The sequence below is a fragment of the Perca flavescens genome, chromosome 13 (assembly GCF_004354835.1).
Source record: "Perca flavescens isolate YP-PL-M2 chromosome 13, PFLA_1.0, whole genome shotgun sequence".
Taxonomy (NCBI): Eukaryota; Metazoa; Chordata; class Actinopteri; order Perciformes; family Percidae; genus Perca; species Perca flavescens.
In genome coordinates, this window is record NC_041343.1 from 10,725,366 (window position 1) to 10,747,401 (window position 22,036).

General features: G+C 39.0%; 1 protein-coding gene across 1 annotated transcript in view; it reads left to right on the forward strand.

The window, feature by feature from the left end:
• The window catches only part of gabrb4 (gamma-aminobutyric acid type A receptor subunit beta4), a 58,596-nt gene that overhangs the window by 31,834 nt on the left and 4,726 nt on the right, over positions 1–22,036 (forward strand). Inside the window, exons 3-6 of the mRNA XM_028595809.1 lie at positions 688–755; positions 4,561–4,781; positions 14,082–14,164; positions 21,055–21,192. Of these exons, the coding sequence (XP_028451610.1) occupies positions 688–755; positions 4,561–4,781; positions 14,082–14,164; positions 21,055–21,192 (510 nt within the window). The remainder of the gene's footprint in view (positions 1–687; positions 756–4,560; positions 4,782–14,081; positions 14,165–21,054; positions 21,193–22,036) is intronic.

The following is a 22,036-nucleotide window of genomic DNA, read 5'->3' on the forward strand; positions in this document are numbered from 1 at the left end:
GAATTTTTCATCAACGTAGTTCAACATGTGCAAATAATGCATAATGCAAGTGTTCTAGCTGATGTTGATCTTTGTGCTTTGTCGGTTTTGAAGCAGGAAAAAGGCGGCCTGGTCACAAAAATGTGTTTCCGAAAACATTTTATGCGAGAAATATGCAATACAGTAACATAATCCTGATTCATATTTGATCAGCACCGCCTAGTTCGGTAATTCTGTTGGGTAAGCATGGCGCTCCTCTGTCAGTCATCGTCTTAAACCCGCCCCACTTGAGATAAACGGTTGTGATTGGCCCGTCCAGGTTCAGGCCAGCTGGAAATCTGTTTGAATGTGAGGGAGGCCAGAGCAAATGAAACGATTGAAAGATTTGTCTGTTTTCCAGGCCAGGACTTTAAACTCGGAATATTGAAATCTGATGTATGGGTGAAATCTATACTTCTGAGCTGCAAAAAAATGTAGTATACAAAATCTGATGTGACAAATGCAACTGAAGTCATCAAATAGTTTTAGTTGAGAATTTGAAACTTGAAAAGGAAAAAATGTGTTTAAGAACATAAGTGGGATTTAAAACAGGTAAATGAATGTAACATTATCACTACATATATTTGTTGAAGTGCATTCCAATTACAATAGTTGCATGTTATCTTGTACTTTTTCCATTGATATCAGTTCTTTTGTTTGTTCCCTCAGGTCCTCCAGTCATCGTAGGAATGAGCATCAACATAGCGAGCATCGACTCCATCTCAGAAGTAAACATGGTAAGTTACAAGCTTCTTTGTCCTGTGGTCCCTCACTGGCTTCCCACGCACAACCACTGCCAGTCGTGATTGTTGGACTAAGTGACCAAGGCAGGCCGGGGCTGGGCAAGAACTTTACACATCTTCCCACTCAACTAAACCTTGGTTTTCACACTAAACATAAACATGACTAGTTCTTTTAACTACTGATAATTTGCTCACAGTGCAATCTCTACAGTACTTTGCCAGACAGCACTCATTGTTTTGCCCTTGCACAGAGAGCAGTCAGGAATGCAGGCTGAGTTGTGAAGAAGGCAATATGGCCGTGACGTCGTTCTTAGCACTCTTTTAATTTCGCTCAGTGTGACTCCTCCCATGTGGTGAGGCAGCTTCTTTTTTTATGTGTTGTTTTCTTTCTTTCTTTTTGTTTATTTGTCTCGCTTTTGCTGCTGGAGCAATCCAATGCTCAATTTTATATTGTGTGAAGGTTAAAGGTGCAATATGTAATATTGTATGTAATACTGGCAGCTAGTGGTTAAAATAGTTACTGCACTACCAATTAAAAATACTGGAGAGTCGTGTCCCCCGCCCCCTCCTGCCCAGACTCGAAGTTCACGGGGGTTGCCAGGCTGAGACCGCAGCATTCACAACAATGTTGCTAGACGCTAGTCTCACATAGCCAGACATTACTCCACAGCACAGCGGAGTAGCTAACGGTAGATGCTGGCTATATTGACAGTCATAAAAGCCTGTGCTCACGCAGAGCTCTGTAACCAACTGACAGACACACTTTTTCGGCTTAAAATTACAGTATGAACTGCTAAAAACACAACAACCTCACTGTCCTCTCCACACGCCAGTCAGGCACACTTCCTCAGCTTAGAATTACAATAAGAAACGCTAAAAATACCATTACCTTGCCGACGGTACACACTTCATTGGCTTAGAATTACGGCAACAATCGCTAAACACACTGCAAACTCACAGTCCTCTCTTTCCGATTTACAGCCCCCCTTTCATGGTTTAAAATAACTCACCGTTGTCTACAACTAACTACACGCTGTAAACAGCCATGGGCTGCTTGCCCGGTCCTCCCGGTAACGTTAATAGTTAGCAGGGTTAGCATAACGGCGTTAGCCAGGACCAGTCGGGATTACTTTACTGGCTATGTTTCAATTGTTTTTGCGAGTAACCAACTCGGTTACTCTAGCTATATAATTCAATGTGAGTACACAAATGTTGAAATGACAAAAAATGCCCATCCTAGCTGTGATAAATTAGCCTGAAGCTAATGCTTACCTGTTCAGGAGAAAATAAGCCAACTCTGCGTCCTTTTGGGCTCTAAGCTGTCTCCATCTTTCAAATACATCTCCAATATTTACCAGGGGGTTTTTACGTCTCTGGTCACGCAACTGTTAGAAACATGCTGTTTTCTTTTTTTATGTCATGTAGAATCTATCTCCGTTGATCCTGTACGTTTGTTTGCTGCTTTCATGGCTGTACTACCGTTACAGCTGTATCGTGCTGGGTTTACGTTTTTACAGGTATATCTGGCAACCTGGCCTGGCTGTCAAACTGGGCCGTTGATAACAACACACAGATCAAAACATAAATTCCGTCACGGAATGTAAATTTCAAAAAGAAAAAATACTGACATTAGCATTGTTGTCAGAAAAGATAGTATTTCAGTTTAACATGTTTCCTTAATATCTGATGAGGCATTGGTGTCATTTTTGGATTTATTACAGTACAAATATTACATATTGGACCTTTAAATTTCACGAGGGGTGAGATATTTATTAAAAAAAAAAAGTGTCAAAAAGGTACACACTAAAACCTCCTGGGTTATTTCTTCAACCCAGTTTCCTGGTTATTTGTGTTGGGTTAAAATTATGGGTTATTTTTTCAGAGAGTAACCATTTTCTGGGTAATAGGGCTAATTTTTTGACCCAATTCCTGGGTTGTTTGGGTTGCTGGGTTATTTTTCAAAGAGTAACCCATGTTCTGGGTTATAGGGTTGTCTCTCTCTCTCTCTCTCTCTCTCTCTCTCTCTCTCTCTCTCTCTCTCTCTCTCTCTCTCTCTCTCAGATGTGATCGAAAGGGTTGATTGATTTTTTTAAGTAATATGGCCGAGCGCTCATTAAGACCTGTGTGCAATGGTGTAGTCTACATGATACGCAGATATACGCAGTATACCCACTAAGAAATCTCCAGGATTTCCATATATCCACTTAAAAATGTGTAATGATACGCAGCAACATATTTTTCTTTCACTTCAGCTATTTCTATTCACAAGTACAGGGTAGAGTAATGTGACAGCAAACTCAACTGACACTGCAGAACATGCAGAGAGACTTTTCTCACCTTTCATTGACCCGCTCCTCACTGAGCGCAGTGCGTAGTGTGTGCGTAGCGACCGGGCCCTAATGCTCCGCCTACACTAACGCCAGCATCCTCCCTTCACCGCACATTTAAGACAAATATAAGTAGCCTGTTTTATTATGTCCTCGTTGCTTTGGCTTACGTCCCTGATGTGAAAGCCCTCTTACTGCTTTATTTCCATTATAGTTTTGATATATTTTGAATGCCATCTGTGTTTTCCTTCTCATAGGATAAATAATAGGTTTTCCCACCATAAATTGGTGCATACAAGTGTATCAGAATGCAGGAAATTTGTCTTTGACGCTCAAAATAACCCTGGGGGAGGACACCCACACCCCACACTTTGATATGCCGCAGCTACATGTGGCAGGGCATGTAATGCAAACACTGCAGTAGCCGCCTGCCTAGAGCGGAAAATGACCATATATAGAAAAACATCACACGAAGCAGAGAGTAGAAAAAAACATTGGAACCGGAGCATTCAGAACAGTGGGAAATCTGAGGTTTTGGTTTGCAGTGATTTCTTTTAAATATGTTTACCTTTGGCCACGTTTAATATGAACATTCGTCATTGTAACGTTATACTGTAGATATGACAGAAAATACAGAAAAGCATAATGTCTCCTTTAACATGCATCATCATGCTCGAACACGTGAAGCGTGGGTAAGATATTATACCTGTTAAAAATGACCGGAGATTAATGGCATATGGTATTTAAAATCATTGGACTGTAGGTTGAAAATGAAACCAATGTGTATCTGTCTGACTGTATATTACTTTGAACAGAGGGGCAATGATGCATTAGCTTAAGCTCTTTCCTAGTAAGATACAGTATAATACAGGAGTACTAGCACAGCTGTATTTATTGGTTTGCTGCCCAAGTCCTATTTTACAAATGCTGAGCAGTTAAGTTTTTCTGATTGTGTAAAAAAGCGAAACAATTCCATGATCTAAAAGCATAAAAACAGTGTTATAGTGCCCTCATAGGAGATGCATTTCTTTTATCACTGTTGTAGCCTTATCAGAGTTGCTTATTCCTTTTTTTGCCCTTCATTAAATTACATTTTGGTAAACCACTGAATAGAGGCATTTTAAATGTTTTATATGCTGTTAGTAAACACCACCTTGTTCTTGTCCTCTACATAAATTATTTTACTATCTGTAAGTTGTCATTTTAGGACTGGCATCAATATTCAACTTTATTTTTTATTTTTGTATGTGATTACATCTATGTGTGTTATCCCAAGTTTGATAAACTATTCCCACTATATATGAAGGGGTTGCTCAAATCAAACACCGGCAGGAAAGAATTAGATGAACAGAAAAGCCTTCTTTTTTTTCTTTCTTTTTTGCTAAATTGTTCCTGTAGCTCATGATCTTGTGCACAGTACAACTGAATAGTTTTTTGTCTGTGACTTAATGTTTTTTCTTCTCTCTCCCCAGGACTACACCATCACTATGTATTTCCAGCAGAGCTGGCGAGATAAGCGTTTGGCCTATGGTGAGCTGAAGCTAAACCTGACTCTGGACAACCGTGTAGCAGACCAGCTTTGGCTCCCTGACACCTACTTCCTAAATGACAAGAAATCCTTTCTTCATGGTGTGACAGTAAAAAACCGTATGATCCGACTGCACCCAGATGGCACTGTCTTATACGGGCTGAGGTAAGAGACTCTACATCGGCATTTCTCATTTAAATTTGTGGCTAATCAATACTGTATATTTGTTGTTGTTTGGTTTTGTTTTCTGCATTTCAACATGTATCTACTGGGTGAACCTTAACTACTGGTACTAGTTGTAGAGAAATTTAAAAAATTGCCTCAAACCGATTAATCCATTATCAAAATAGGCAATTCATTTGATAGTAACGCACATGGGATGTGATATCTGCGTTGTTGACATTGCAGGGTGTTCCAAATGGAGGAATTTTGTCGAAGGAAATTCCCTTAACCGATGTTACGGGAGTACTGCTTGTGTCCACTGGGAAACGAAACGCAGCTTAGTCCTAGTTTTTCTGCCTTTTGCCCAGTGCATGCTGGGAGTTACCCATAACAGGAAGGTGGTACAGTAATAGAGAAGGGGTGGATGGATTCTTTTTCAAATTTTACTTTTGGAAATATATTTTTTAATAAGAAATATGGATATACAGGAAAACCATATTTCATTGGTGCTAGGATAGGCTTTACCTCTCCATGACCCTAAAACAGCATTAGCACATACAGCAAATGGATAGATGGCATCTGCAGTATTTAGAAATCTAGAGCAGGGGTCTTCAACGTTTTTTAGGCCGAGGACCCCTTAGCTGAAAGAGAGACAGAGAAGGGACCCCCTACTATTGTACACACAATATATATCATGAATTAATGTTAAACATACATGTGGAAGGCACAGTGAATCCTTAAGCGTACCTCTATGGCTACCATATGGCTACTTTACCTATAATAAGCTTATCTTCAATGTGCAAATTAAATGTTTTTTTTTTTTCACAAAAAGGCCAAATTATCTTTCCTAATAATAGGTTGGATTCGTATTATTGTATGACATATTTGAACTTTTGAAAAAAGAAACTTTCATAAACATTTTAGACATAATTTGGCGGCCCCCCTGCACTTACTCTAAGGACCCCGTAGGGGTCACGCACCCCCTGTTCAATATCGCTGATCTAGAGCAAGAGGAGACACGTCATTGAATATAAAAGAAAGACAACCAAAACACTTCATTAACGGATGTGAAGGAGGAGTGATATTTGCCAACAGTAGACTGCTGTAGACCCGGACATGCTCATGATAACTTTTAATTAGATACCTGCTGCCTTGTTTGTTTGCCTCTGTAATGTGGAAGTAATACAGCAAGTGAAAATGTTGATAACCTCACATGTGGCGCCAGAAAAACAAGATCACCGCTGCTAGTATTCTGGTCCTGTGGCAGGAGGAATTATGAAAGATTTATTTTTGGCAAGAAAAACAGGCTTTAAAGCTTTATTTATAAAAATGAATTGTCAAAACATATCTTAGTGTGACTCAGGACAAACAATAACAATAGTTTGGAAGGAGAGGGGTACATTCAATCTAAGATTAAATGTCCCAGAAAGGCAAAAAATAAAAGTCAACATCAAATGTGCCCAGAGGGACCCATCTAGAATCCCTTGGGGATGGCTAAAAGTATGAAAGTATCCTGAGGTTTGTTAAAGCCCAGAATGGATTGCTGCTTTTCTCAACACAAGTCATTAAAACAAAGTAGTTTGATGGAGGCAAAGAATCTGGGAACATGTTTTGTTCCATGAAAAAAAAAAAAGGCAGTGACAAGGTGTAGATCATAGGAAGTAATGAATTATTAATACAATAATCAGTATTCAGAAATCCTAAATTACTGAATTGGTGCTGACACAAAGGAAGATTTGATGGCGAAAGGTTTTTCTTTTCTCCTTTCATGGCTCTTCACAAGGTATCAACTTTGTAGAAATGGAATCTCACTGCTGCTGAAATGTCTGCCTACTAGATGAATCTTTAAGGTTTGTTCTTTACCCTCTGTGACACGTGGGCCTGGCAATGTACAAGTGCAATCTTGGAGCAGTATGGTGCCGCCCTGAGAAGGGTCCGGAGCAGGATGAATATATCATTTGTTAGAGGAATACGTCAGGAGGTACTACCGCTTGGGCGTGCTTCAATAAAGGCCAATCAAATCACCCTCTGTCTTCCTCCTTCTGCTGCTGTTTAACGGCTACTGAAAACAGAATGACCTCATACATCCATACAAACAGTTGTAGATAACATGATGATGAAGTAAGAATGACCCATTTGTGTAAATGCTAACTCGGCATTAATCAATGAATTAAATGTGTACTAGATGAAAAACTTCAGTGGTGGAAGAAATATTCAGATCCTTTACTTAAGTAAAAGTAGTAATACCACACTGTAAAAGTACTCTTTAACAAGTAAAAGTGCTGCATTGAAAGTGTTACTTAAGTAAAAGTATGTAAGTATCAACAGGAAAATGTACTCAATGCAGAAAAACTGGAAACAATCAAAACAGTTCTGTTTAATGACCAAATCATTTCAGCTGGACTTGTAGGCCGTTATATTGTTGAGCAGTTTAATTTACAACAACATTGTATTTTATAAACTACATGTGCTTTGTGTGCAGAACTATTCATTTGTGAAGTAACTAAAGCTGTCAGATTAATGTAGTGGAGTAAAAAGTACAACATTTCTCTCTGAAATGTAGTGGAGTAGAAGTAGAAAGTAGCATGAAAAGAAAAGTACAAGTACCTCAAATTTGTACTCAAGCACAGTACTTGAGTAAATGTACTTACCTACACCACTGAAAAACGTATACGTGTGCCTCCACCAAATAAAGCGTGTGGAAACGGAATCAATTACACGCCGTTTGGTGCCAAAATGGCACTGAATAAAGAGTCCCAGCTGGTCCTCTCAGCGTACGTACCTCAGCACATCCAGGTTCCTTTGGAGCCACAAAAGTACCAAGCAGGTACAAGCATAGTAAAAAATGGACTTGTGCCAGAAGAAAATAGCATTACACCTGCATTTGCACCTCTACTGGCTTTATACCTCCATAAAAACAGAAAGCTAAGACTGTTGCTGGGGACACTAGCATTCTCCAACATCTCATCTTCAAGCATACTGCATCACCAACTGCAGTAATGGTACAAGGCAGATGGCGTCAACCCCTTGGATCTGTCCTCCAGACCATTTTTTTCAGCCGTGTACGGTAATTAGAAGCAGTGCATAATCTACATGCCACGGTGATTTCAGCACCTTTACAAGCCTCCTGTAAGCATGCAATTAAATCGCTTTGTGAAAATGTTTGACTTTGCCCAAGGGTTGTGTGGACATTTTCTTTCCAGAAAACAACAGATGTAACTTTAACAGTACGTGTTGCGTTCTCAGTTCCTCTCAAGTTTGATCGCTGCAGGTTTTTTGTTGTCTTAAATGCATTTTCTTGTAAAGACCGCCTTTTTGAAATCATCCCCCGTGCTACTCTGGAGCACAGTAGACTGCAAACTGTGGACAATCACATTACACACACTACTGCACCTAGTGCGGCGCTCGCCGCTCTCCCCTATCCACTCACTGTGAAATGTGCTGATACTGGTGTTTGTCTTTTTCTGAAAGCATTATTTACCTTGATTCCTAGTGCTCCCATTGATTTTAATCTGAGCTTTGATTTGTGTTGATTAACCACCTCTATTTTTGTATTCATTTAAAGTCCACCTCTACTCTACTACACATTTTTTTACCCACTGATCTCGTGTTGAGCGTTAAATGGTGCATTCCCTGTATCTGCAGTTTCTATTCTGTGGATAAACCAAGCAGATTGCATTTATTTAGATTGCATCAATTATATTGATTTGATTTGATACACTTAGTCTATAGTTGTCCTTGTTGCTGAATCTTCCATATTTGAATGCATTGGTAGTGATTTGGGGTAGCATACAGCACAGTAATCAGCACTGCCTCGTGGTCGTTGTAGCGTTTAGATCATGGCCCCCAGTCCTTCCAAGGTGACTGGCAGTGTTGGGGAGTAACTAGTTACATGCAACGACATTACGTAATTTAATTGCAAGATAAAGGTAACTGTAATCCGTTACTGTTCCTGGGAAAATAATGGGAAATTAAATTACAGTTATCCATGAAAATGGGTTCCATTGGGGGTGACATCTTAAATTGTTCTATAAAAAGCAAGGCTATATGTTGGAGATTATTCATTTTGTTGCTTTGCATGTTTTTCATGTGCACATTGTCTTGTTTTGCAATTTCCAGCCACAGCCGTTGAGTAAAGTTTGATGCTATTCTGATGCTTACGATTGGTTCTCCTGTTTGAATTTGCAGCGCCACCCGTCTGATAGTTAAATTGCCCCTCAGGCTGTCATTAGAAATTTAGAAAAGAAATGTAATAAGTTACATTATTGTGTTAAAGTAATTGAAATAGTTACATACATTTTAAATAGGGTAACTTGTAATCGGTAACCTATTACATTTCCAAAGTAAACTTCCCAACATGGGTGACTGGTACCTTTTTACCTTAATTCTTCCCATTGTCCAATGAGCAATGATGGAAAGAAACTATGTAGGTTTACTTAAGAACATTTTTACATTGGTGTCCTGGTACTTTTAAGTAAACGAACTGAGTACCACTGCCAATGATATGTAAATATAGTGGATTGGAGACTATGTAATGTCTATAAATGTGCATATGCCTGCCCATAATTCATTTCCCCAAGGGTGGACATGCATTGCAAGAATCAAACAATGGAGGAGTGATGGTGTACTGTAGGTCCAAAATTCAAATCAAATCTGGAAAACTGCCTCCAACCTCGTCTCTCGTCTGAATATTTATTTTGCAAACCTTGCTTAAATTGTCATTTTTGTATACTTGAGATATACTGTAGCTCTATTTCAACCTTGTGCTTTATTTTTATGTGAAGAGGAGGGAGGGGGACCGGTGTGAAGACTGCTGAGTGGTGCAGAAGAGCATTTGGGTGTTGCAAACAAACAAAGTCATTCCAAACATCAATAAAAGAAGTCGGTGTCATTGATAGCAGACTGACAATCCAGTTTGGAAGTGCACCGGATCCTCAGAGCATTGAGGGCTTTGTTGAGCTAAGCTTTCGCCAGATGGTGATTTCTCTCTTCCCATCTCGTGTTCCTCTGTTTATTAAACCATGGTGTAGTACTATGATCTTCTTTGGTAAGCAAACTGCCTCACAGAGAGGGCGACAGGAGTAGACTGTGTAGGTGTGAAAACTATTGCTCATATATCTGAAAGCTTCCCTGTCTGAAGTGCTGTAGTCTCGCATTGCCAGACCTTCCTCCACAGCGCTGCGGCGGAGGGTCTGGCTAGTCCACAAAACATGCTGGGATGGGAGAAAAAAGTGCTCTGGTTTATTGGCATATCTTTAAACCAATCACAATCGTCTTGGGCGGCACTAAGCGTCAGACGCAGGTACGGTGCCGCTGCAAAATAGCCTCTGGAAGGAACTTGTTTTGGTGGCATGTAGGGAGGCGAGTGAGTGATGAGAATTTTACTCAAAAAAAAAGATAAATATGATGTGATTGACAGTTCTAGCTCAGAGGATGTTTCGAATCAACCAGAGTTTATAATGCCAACACGAAGAAAGCGGAAGGTGAGGAACAACCGGCCTAAAATGAGGGACATCCGGCAGAACCTCCGGCGGCACAGATCAATCCCGTAAATGAAACGTCGTCGATATAGACCAGGGGTGTCAAACTCATTTTCACTAAGGGCCACACTGGAAAGAGAGAATCCCACCAAGGGCCAGACATGGAGAGTTTATTGACGTGCTTTTGTTACTGCATGTCACTTTCTTTTGATATTTTGGTAGCTTTTTTCCTCATTTTTATTCTTTTTGTTCCGACTTTTTTGTGACTTTCTCAGACATTTGTCACCTTTTTGTAAATTTGTTGCTTTTTCCGGCATTTTTGTACGCTTTTTGTCGCATTTTTGTTGACATGAAGCCCTACAAAAGTCATCAAAAGAGTTCCTTAGCCAGCATAGAATTTAGCAAATCAAGCAAAACAATGATTCATTTTTTTTTCAACAACAACCTGTTTGACAGCCTGGGGGGATTTCTGAGTCTCAGAGTCGGCAAATCTGCCATATTCTGCTTTGAATGTCAGGTAATTGCAGTTTTAACACTTTCCTGTGTTTTTGGTTTGGCGCAAAACTAGGTCGGCCAAAATTTATTATGAACCCAAATTGATATAGGGCCGGATATAAATCTGCAAGGGGCCGGATTTGGCCCGCGGGCCTTGAGTTTTACACATGTGATATAGACTAATAGTGCTGAGGCTCTGTGATCCACCTCCAGATTGCTTTTAGTTGTCACGTAATGCTGGCACGATACATGGTCCGAATAAAGCCAAGCGTGGCCTGTAGAAATGAGTGGAATGCGCCTTTTAATTGTGAATTAAAAGTTTACTTCATCAGATCTTGGTTTTAGTTTCTTTGGCATTGTAATGATATTAAAGTTACATTTGCAAAAAAAACAATTCTCAAACTCTATTAATTTGTAGTCGTCTCATACCTCTTATTGAAAGTGACAAAACAATACAACCTTTGTAACGCTGCATATCATGTTGAAATCTACAAAGTAAAGGGACTGCTGAGTGTGGGACTGCAGTGCCTGCTCAGGTCTGAGGCTGCTGCTGACCGTCTCTGGTGGGACTGTAAGTTGCTGACCTACATCTGCTGACATATCCAAATCCCAGGCCCTCGCTGTGAGCCGTCCCAACTTGTGCCTACTCAATGAGGATTCTCCCCTGACTTGTTAACTGTCACATATAAAGTCAATTTTATTCGTCCTGTATTTTTTTTTCTGCCATGGGGGCGGGGGGGAGAAATCCATTACTCCGAGCTGCTGCTGCTACTGCCAGGGTTTCACTGTGCTGCCAGGGGTAATGTCTTTTAAGAACAGTAACTGTGTCTTGACAGGATATGTCTTCCTGTTTATGATCACGGAGGACTCAGGAACGCACTACAGCTTTAGGTTTCAGGCAGTTTCTCCATATTTAGTTTTTCACTGCATACAATAAGATGCAACTTTGGCATGTATTTTGGCATGTCTGTTGGTGATGTATTTTGTTACCACTACTTCACTGTTTAGGGCCAAGGCTGTCGTTATAATGTGTTGGAAGTTTCTATAGTTCACTGTCATAAGACGTAGAGGTGCTGTACTTGAAATGCTGAAAAAAAAAGTGGTCTGGGATTGCCTCCACACGGCTCTCACAGACCATAGAAACAAAAGAACAGAGATGCTCAGATTACAACACACTCAGGAGTATGGCTTTCATTTTTTTCTCTGTGTATAACTGAAGCCCTGCAACAATGTGTTAAGTGAAGAACGGGCCATTGCGAGTGACTCAGATTGCCACCTTGAAAATACACGTGCTTGAAGAAGAAACCATGTTAAATGAAAAATGTTGAAATTTGGTATTTATGCCCTAGAAAAGGCAAACCTATCTCTTTTTTATGCCATTTTTTTGGGATAAAATAGTCAAACAATCTATGACAAAATGATATGCTTATTCTACATAAACTATAAAAATGATAAACTATATACAGTATATAAAAAAGAAACTATTAAATTTAATGAATAATTTCTTATTTCTTCATATTTTTGTCATATACAGATATTCAATGATGATTGCTGGCTAATATGTATATTGATGTTGTCCAATGTCAAGTCTGCTTTTGGTCATGTGACAAGATGATACGATATAGTTTAGGCGCAAAATCTGTCAAGACTGAAAATCTGAGCACATCTGCTAGTCGAACCCCTAACGGTGTGTGTGTGTGTGTGTGTGTGTGTGTGTGTGTGTGTGTGTGTGTTTCATAACTAGTAACTAGCATGCCTTGGGGCCTGTCATAACTACCTTATGCCACTGAGAAACATTGAAAAGACAGCTTTTTTTCAAACTCTTTTGCCTGGAAAATAATGATTTCCAAGTGACCTTTCTTATTTATGTAATTAGGCATGATTTGATCTCCTCCCAGTGTGTGTCAATAGTAGCCCTGCTGTACACTCGGAGCAGAGGAGCGCTGTGAGGCAGCAGGGAGGTGCAGTACAGTAGAGCTGAACGGAATGTGCTTGGAGCAGCTTAATGCTTGTGCAGCAGAATGCAGCCCAGTGTCATTGTGAATAATAAATATATACCTGTCACACATTTTGTTTATGTGTTATTTTATTTACCCTTCTATTGCCTCCTGCTATCATGGACCCGGAGGCCCCACATGCTTGTGTGTTAATCTGGCCCTATCATCTTTAGCAGAACATATTTTGTTTTCCAATTACCCGCCGACAGCACTCTGTTCACCTCACCATGACCAATTTAGAAACCCTGTGTTCAAGCAATATATTTCCAATGCAAACAGCTTATTATCTACTGTATTAATAATGTTAGGTACTGCAGATGGTTGTGTACATTGCTTACTGCATCCATGTACAACCACAGACTGTAGCAGCATTGGTGGCTTGGACTTAAGACATTTGATAATGTATCCAAAATGCGAAACGTGCTTTAAAGGGTAAAACTTCATATTATTCTCTACTCTCTGTGTCAGAAGCCACCAGCATGTTCACAGGGGAAAGAGCTGGTGGCTTCTGACACTGAGATGATGAGCTGAAAATTAATTTTTCTATTTCATTTACACAGGAGGGCAGTAAGCGAATGAAAGCTAGTATGATGAACACATTGCAGCTGGTATGAACAGCAGAAATGTAATCACTAAAATGAGCTGCACCGGTAAATATTTCAGTGAAATGCCATAGACCCCTACATGTGTAATTTGTAGCCAAAGCAGTTTTTTCCTGGGCCACTGGATTTATTGATATTAATAAACTGCTATGCATACACATTTTCTAAAGCTACCTGGAAATGCACATCTTGGAACTAGCAATAAATAACGTGCATTGACAAAACCACAGATGCTGAGCAGTTAGTGATCCATATAAAAGTAAATACTTCTCCAGACTACTCACACAAACATAAAGAATAAATCTTATTTAAGAATAAAGGAGGACAAATACTGTGGAAAATTTCCCCCCAAAACAGTTTTTTTTTGATAAAAGAGAGAAATGCTTCAATGCCTCATGTACACAGGCAGAGTCTCCATCTTCCTTGACCCTGAAGCATGAATGTGCTGCACAGTTACATACATTCAAACCCATTAAGATGCATGCCAACGATATTGGCTAAATGTCTTTTAACAAACAGCTACAAAATAGTGACTCTGAAAGTGCAACTTGATTAAATGGTCGACAAACTGGTGGTTCATCATGTTGTGCAACATGTTAAAGTTAATCTGTGACCTCACCTCCCTCTTATTTGTGGGAAAACATTACATACAATTGTCTGTGTTCATGTGTATCCAGATCTTTAGAAAATCTCCTAAGTCTCTGTTCTGTTTCTGTTTGTTTTTCTTAGAATAACCACCACTGCTGCTTGCATGATGGACTTGAGGAGGTACCCTCTTGATGAACAGAACTGCACCCTGGAAATTGAAAGTTGTGAGTATAATTTGACGTAAACTCTCACAAGAAAGACCCTTAATTTACAGCAAGCTTCAGAAGCAATAAGTATGACTGACACATAGGGTTGGTTACCGAAACCCGGTTCCACTATGGAACCGGTTCCTACGCAACCGGTAAGAGTCAGACCGGATTAGAACGCAAATTTCAGTTCCTTATATCGGTTCCACTTAAAGGGGAACTATGCCGGTTTTTTTTTAGCTTAATTTACCTTAAGTGAACAACTTTTGGAGTCATTGGAATGGTTATATGACTTTGTTTGAGTTGAATGGTGGTCGTCTTGCTCCCCCCTAGCGCCTGTGAGCGTTAAAACCACCCTTGCAACTTTTGGCCGCCGGCCTCAGCGTCAGAAAGTATCACGTGATATCAGATCTCGCAATGTAACAAACTGCTTCATCGCACTGCACACATACGCCCATTCAGGAACCGACTAACAAGGTAGCGATGGAGTTTTTCACACTATTGTCATGGCTGAGTCGGCAAAAAAGAAGCAGAAAGCTAGGAAAGCATTGTTGGAGGAACAGAGAAAGAGGAAATGGCAGACTGACCGAGCGAGGAGTCAGACCCAAGTAAACATAGGAGCTGCCAAATATATATTCTGAAGCTGTAGGGGGAGCTCTATAGAGAAACCTGCAAAAAGCAAGAAAACGGCATTGTGCCCCTTTAATGTGTCGGCTGAAATATTTTCCCTCTGTCGCTCCGAAACATATTACATCTTTGATGTCATTTTTCAGTTTTACAAAAATCGGTTTAGGAATCGTTTTAAAAGTACCGGTTCGGCATCGGAATCGTAAAAATCCAAACAATACCCAGCCCTACTGCCACACAGCTGTTTGTACTATCTTAAAAAACATCACGTTACCTCTAAAATAAATAATTTAGGGCTGTTATTTGCCAATGTGTGCCATTTGTCAGATGTTTGACCTCTGCAGTTGATGACTTCCTTGATAAATAGTGAAGAAATCACAGTGCATTGATTACTGTTCCGTCAGTTTGACAGATGGACAGGGCCACTGCTGGATCATTGAGTGGTGAAGGAAAAATGGTAACATAAATATTAGCGACCTTGCATCACCCTCAATATGGCTCTTAATATGCAGCTAAATCAGGGCCAAATGTTTTGTTCATTTGAAAAAAATATATATAGTTGAAAAAATAAAGCTTGAAATTGAAAATTTAAGTTTTGGTCAAAACTTGGAAAAAATAAAACCATGTATTCAAACTTAAAATAAGTGTACCAATTTTTCTTCCAGTTTGAATAAAATATAGATTTTCATTTTTCACTTTTATATTTGTTTTCAGTTCCACATTTCATGTTTTCAGATTCAAAACTTATTTTTTTTACGCCTTCAAATCTTTTTTTTCGGTTTCAAATCTCTTTTTTTTCGTTTTCAGATCTGTTTTTCACTTTCAGATAATTTTTTTTCGGTTTCAGACTTTTGGCCCTGATTTTGCGTGGGGGGGCGTGGCTTCAACTCAGAGGGGCGTGGTATTATGAGTGACAGCCTAACAAAGAAGGCAGAAGACTCCTCTGTCATGTTGACTTCAGGAAATGGTGTTACTGTGAGAGCTATGACTGAATGCTTTCTATCCACTATATACATGTGATTTTTACTTAATAAACTGATGCAAGTGACAAAGTTCCATTTAAAAAATTGTTTTGGACAACACATGGTACCAATTACACTATAAGAGCAATAAACTGTGCCAGATTGTGCAGTTCGGCAGGAACAATGACTTCTCCCACTTCCACATTGAATGTAGCACCACAGAATTCACTCGGCAGTCAGCATAGCGTCCGCTCCGCCAAGGCAACATGCTGGCGCAGCCCACAGGTAAGACATGTGAAAGATATTAGCCTTTTTGAATAGATACTTTGGGACATTATCCCCTGTGGCATTTTTTTTGTCATTAACACATAAAGGGAAAATAGGTGGACAGCTGGAAATGAAGCATCGCTAGCACAAAAGTTAGCATTAACTAACGTTAGCTTCACACTAACTGGTGTTTTTACACCAATTTTAGTGTCCAGCTCAAGTTTTTTGACTTTAACGTGTAGTGGTCTTTGTTAACTTCTGTTTGTCAGAATGACCATAACTCGACAGTGGCTGCCTGCAGCCGTACAGCCTTAAAAATGTAAAACATTATAGATAACTAACATTGCTAGTGTTACCTTTTCATGGTTAGTTTAAACAACATAACTTATCCTGGTCCGCTTTGTTAATCAATCAATCAAAGCTTTTATTACGGACACACACGGTCCAGAAAACAGACAGTAAGACATACACATACAAAAGGACAAGTTAGTGTATTCTGATACTTAAGTTAGGCTGTGGTAGAAGCCTTCAAAGTTTGCCCACTTGGCATATTTTGTAAGGCATAACTGTCATGCTGTTACATGTAAAGTTATAGTGTAAAACATAATTTATCAGGCCAGAGCATTAATGTAATGTTTTATTTGTCTACTCTATAAAAGGAGACCTTCTTCACTGCAGCCACTGTCAAGTTATGGTCATTCTGACAACCAGAGGTTAACAAAGACCAATACACGTTAAAGTAAAAAAAACTTGAGCTGGACACTGAAATTAGTGTAAAAACATCAGCTAGTGTGAAGCTAACGTTAGTTAATGCTAACTTTAGTGCTAGCGATGCTTGATTGCCAGTTTTTCCCAGCTGTCCACCTATTTTCCCTTTATGTGTTAATCACAAAAAAATGCCACTGAGGGGATAACGTCGCAAAGTATCTATTCAAAAATGCTAATATCTTTCACATGTCTTACCTGTTGGCTGGTGCCAGTGAATACTGTGGTGCTATAAGTCATACATGGAAGGGGGAGAAGTCATTGTTCCTGCCGAACTGTAAAATCTGGCACAGTTTATTGCTCTTATAGTGTAATTGGTACCATTTGTTGTCCAAAACATTTTTTTAAATGGAACTTTGTCACTGGCATCAGTTTAAGTAAAAATTACATGTATATAGTGGATAGAAAGCAATCAGTCATAGTTCTCACAGTAACACCATTCCCTGAAGGCAACATGACAGAGCAGTCTTCTGCCTTCTTTGATAGGCTGTCACTCATAATGCCACGTCCCTCTGAGTTGAAGCCACGCCCCCCACGCCAAATCAGGGCCAAAAGTCTGAAACCGAAAAAAAATTATCTGAAAGTGAAAAACAGATCTGAAACCGAAAAAAAAAAATTGAAGGCGTAAAAAAAATAAGTTTTGAATCTGAAAACATGAAATGTGGAACTGAAAACAAATATAAAAGTGAAAAATGAAAATTTATAATTTATTCAAAATAATTCCAGAATTGAATCTATATTTTATTCAAACTGAAAGAAAAAATTGGTACACTTATTTTTAGTTAATACATGGTTTTATTTTTTCCAAGTTTTGACCAAAACTTAAATTTTCAATTTCAAGCTTTATTTTTTCAACTATATATATTTTTTTCAAATGAACAAAACATTTGGCCCCGATTTAGCTCCATATCTTAACCCCTAGTGTTGGGCAATGTCCGAAAAGCACACACACACCATCCGCACCATCCACACACATAACTAGCAACTAATATGTAAGTAACAAGCAAGTAATACTTAGTTATGGGTGTCATTTAGCGCCTGATAAATCAGGAATGATTCATTAAGGATGTGGTCAGTTTGTAAATATCCAGATATTGTTCTCAAGTACAGTAACTTATCATTATGTAATGTTATCCTTAAAGGAATAGTTCAGCATTTTGGGAAATTGCTTTTTTGCAGAGAGTTAGATGAAAACAACAAGACAAGACATAGTCTGGATTAAACAAACAAGATATGGACCGAGCCAGGCTAGCTGCTTCCCCCTGTTTCCACTCTTTATGCTATGCTAAGCTAACCGTCTCCTGGCTTTAGCTTCATATTTTCCGAACAGATTGTTGAGCGGTATTCAATTCAATCTTCTTAATTCTCGGCAAGAAAGCTAATTCTCAAATAAAATTTCAAAATCTCCAACTATTCCTAGAGTTATTCAGGAACTACATGGTTAGCCCTTCTGTTCCTGATTTGTTCTGCACTTTTAGCCAGAGAGCCACAGGAGTTATGATCCATTACGGGTTGAGCAGTACTCCCCATGGCTAATAAACTGGCCTTTATGTGTGAAACTGATGGAGTTGCCCTTTCAGATCATAATGGGATGAAAAAAAGATATGGAACATTGTGAACTGCTAACTTGACTCTTAAAAGGGAATGTTGTCATCGGCATGTGTATCTGTGAAGTCATCAGGTACGTACATACACATAGGATCAAAATAAGACATAATTGCAGACTTTACATGATATCACAAAATATCCTTTAATTGATGTTTCATGTCTCTCCCCCCCCCCAACACACACACACACACCCCCCGCCCTAAATGCTTTAATTTAGACAAATCAATATCCAGTTGAGAAATGTACTAGTGGTGTAATTAAATATTGTATTTGCTTGATAATTTTCATTGACCACTCCATCAATCAACCCACTTGGTCAATACGGCAGATATTTGTGGTTTTTGTTGTTCAAGATAAAAGTGCTTAGTGTTTACCTTCGGGAAATCAGTAAGCAATGAAATATGGATATGCCATGAATTAAAGAGTTGCAAAAATATCTGCTGTTTGTGCTTAAGGAACGCTCTGCGCTAGTAGGAGTCATGCACATTTACCATCAGTTTGATTGATTAGGAAAGCAGTTGTTTCAATTTCATGGACAATGTCACATTTCCTTACCCTATAACCTCAGAGGGAGATTTAATGACAATGAATTCTGGTCTCTTAGTTAAGTTAATGCCATCCAGGTCTGGACGTGGGATAGTAGAATGTGAAATGTTGTAACACTTCCCGGACTGAGAAATTGCTCTGCAGTGAATGCATACTGGCCTATTAACATAAATTTACTTCTGTGGTCACTTTCAATTGCACTGCCAGTTAAGAATGTGTGGGAGCGCCATACCAATTGACACAAGTATAAATATTCATGCAGCAGGTAATGCATGCATTGATATAGCTCCATAGTAGCCTGGACAGTGGAGCATGGGATTGCCAGAGGTGGAAAAAGTACTAAAATATTGTACTCAAGTAAAAGTACCAATACTTTGATGAAATATTACTCAAGTACAAGTGAAATTACCTATCTGAAGAATTACTCAAGTAAAAGTAATAAGTAGTTCATTTAAAATGTACTTTAAGTAAAAGTTACTTAGTTACATTAAAAAAAACTGTAAAACGGGGCGGGGGGGATCTCTCCCATGTAGTGAAAATAGGGGTCATAAATCCCAAACTATTTTGTTTTTAATTAAAGAAAAATCTATACAAATGTATAAACATCTATACAAATGTAACATGTAATAACAACATAACACATGTCACACATGTAAGACCCTTAGAAAGGTATAATGTGCAATTTTACTTCAGACCATCCCATAAAATGCTTTCAAACAATCAATAGAAAGTGAAAGTACCATACATTGTAGTTCTGAGGGCCATCCTGTTTTTCTTCACAAACATAAACAACAGTTATAATGCAAATCAAAGCCAAATCACGTGTTTTGACTCCATAAATGGGTTAGACCCTAATGTTCACAGCCCAGACTAGCAGCTAGCTTCTACACACCTAAGTAACCTGTATGAGCTAATTAGATGTATGTGAATTGATTTAGCCAGTCTCCTACATACGTTGTCCTATGGCAGGGGTGGACTTTTCATTTTCCCAAGGGGCCACATGAGAAACGGGGACTGTTGTGGAGGGCCGGACCAATTGGCTAAACTCAATTCTGCTTAATATAAATTTTATGTCAGGCGGCACATTCTCAAACGCCTCTTTTTTCTCTGGGCATATTAGCACAGCAGAGTCCACCAAATACTCTTTAATAAACTACCAGAGAAGAAGAAACTGCATACGTTCGCGGAAAAACAAAAGAATGCCCAGGTCTGGTGGAGTCCTTTTGGTTTCCGTTAGTCAAAGTTATTTTTTTTTTTTACTCAGTAACGGATGGGATTTTGTAATGTAGCGAAATACAATACTTCACTAAAAACATAATTAATAACATTTTAAAATACCGATTTTAAAAACAACTTGAAAAATACAAAATACACAACAAAACTACTCAATACAGTAACATGAGTAAATGTATTTCGTTAGCCTACTTTCCACCTCTGGGGATTGCACACCGAAAGAACAGACCGATTTAAGTCTTAGGTAGAAATGTTTTCCATTGAAGGAGTTTTTTTGTTTTGTTTTAGTGCCGTCTTTGGTGCTGCGTGGTCCTACTGGAGAAAACATTTCTCCTTAAACCCCATCACCTCTAACCATCTGGCTACAATCCATAATGCATCCTTAGGATTAATATAATAAAACTGTGATGTCTTGTTGAAAAATGTGTTAACATGATTGACCCATCTTTAGCACTTGGTATGCGTTTTTAAGCCAAAAAATAAAATCCCCATGTACAACATTTTTCGGGAACCAGAGCTTGTGTCCTTTCGGGGAGTTAGCGGCAGAAATTATTTTTTATTTTATTTAGTTTAGTTTTGGAGGTCTTACTGAACAGAATGATGGAAATGAATAGGATGGAGTCCCAGATTCTTACAATGCAGTGACCTCAAAAAGAATGTATATTTTGTGAGGTTGCTTAGCTCTAAATGACTGTAATGAAACATAAAGTAGATAAAAAAATAAATAAGTTGTTGATTTGTCAAAGCGACCTCCGCTCATTTATCCAAACTCTTGGAACAGACTTGAAATAGAAACATGGTTATCTGTAATGGCTGTTTCTTCACCACACTTAACACTCCACATTTTTCATTCCCCCTCTCTCTTCTCTCCCCTCTGAATTTGCCCTGACCTTGTCACAGATGGATATACCACAGATGACATCGTATTCTTCTGGCAAGGAGGAGACAGCGCCGTGACGGGCGTTGACAAGTTGGAGTTACCTCAGTTTTCCATTGTAGAACTCCGCTTGGTGTCCAGGGAGGTCAGGTTTACTACAGGTAAGGCTGTTGTAGAAAATGCTTCTAATTAGGCTGAAAGTGTCCACTGCATACACAAAATAAAACACCTCTGGATCCGAGTGCTGTGAGTGGGGGCAACAGTAAATATGTCATTGTCACTGGGAATATGATTATATTTGGGTCGTGCAGGAAGATAACTTCCTTTTCAGTGCAGCAGATTGTAGGTGGCCATTTCCACTTATTTATAAAATGTGCACTGACTTGCAAAGACAAAGCAAAGTGCAACTAAAGTACCAACCATTGACTCATGACAGCTACAGCAATTGTTTTCTGACATATTTCATCATTGGTGTCCCTGGAATCAGAACTTCAATTAAGCACAATATGTGTACTGTACAGGAATTGTTGGTACTTGTATACAAGTTTGTGGTGCTTTGCTGAGTATTTCTATTCAGTGCAACTTTCTACTTCAGAGTGACCTTTATTTGGCAGATTTTGTTTCACCACAGAGCCAGGCTAATTGTCTCCCTCTCTTTTCTTAATGCTAAGCTAAGCTAACTTTCTCTCTGCCTTTAGCTTTATATTTAGTGCACAGCAATGAGTGGTATTGATTTTGCAGAATGCTATTAGTTCTATATTTAAATCTTTGACCTACTTTTATAGAGTGTTCAAGAGTGAAAAAGTGATGTGTTAGTAACAGAAAATGTGAACCCCAGTTTCCAAAAGACAAAAGTCAAATTCAAGTGTAATTCTCATGTTGGAGTTTAATGGAACCTGTGAACATTTGTCGCCACCATTAATCTCGGATGTACTTGGGTGATCTAAGCCACTTGTCTCAGGTTTGATGAAGTATGTATGCTAAGGTATTGATTCATTAAAAGAT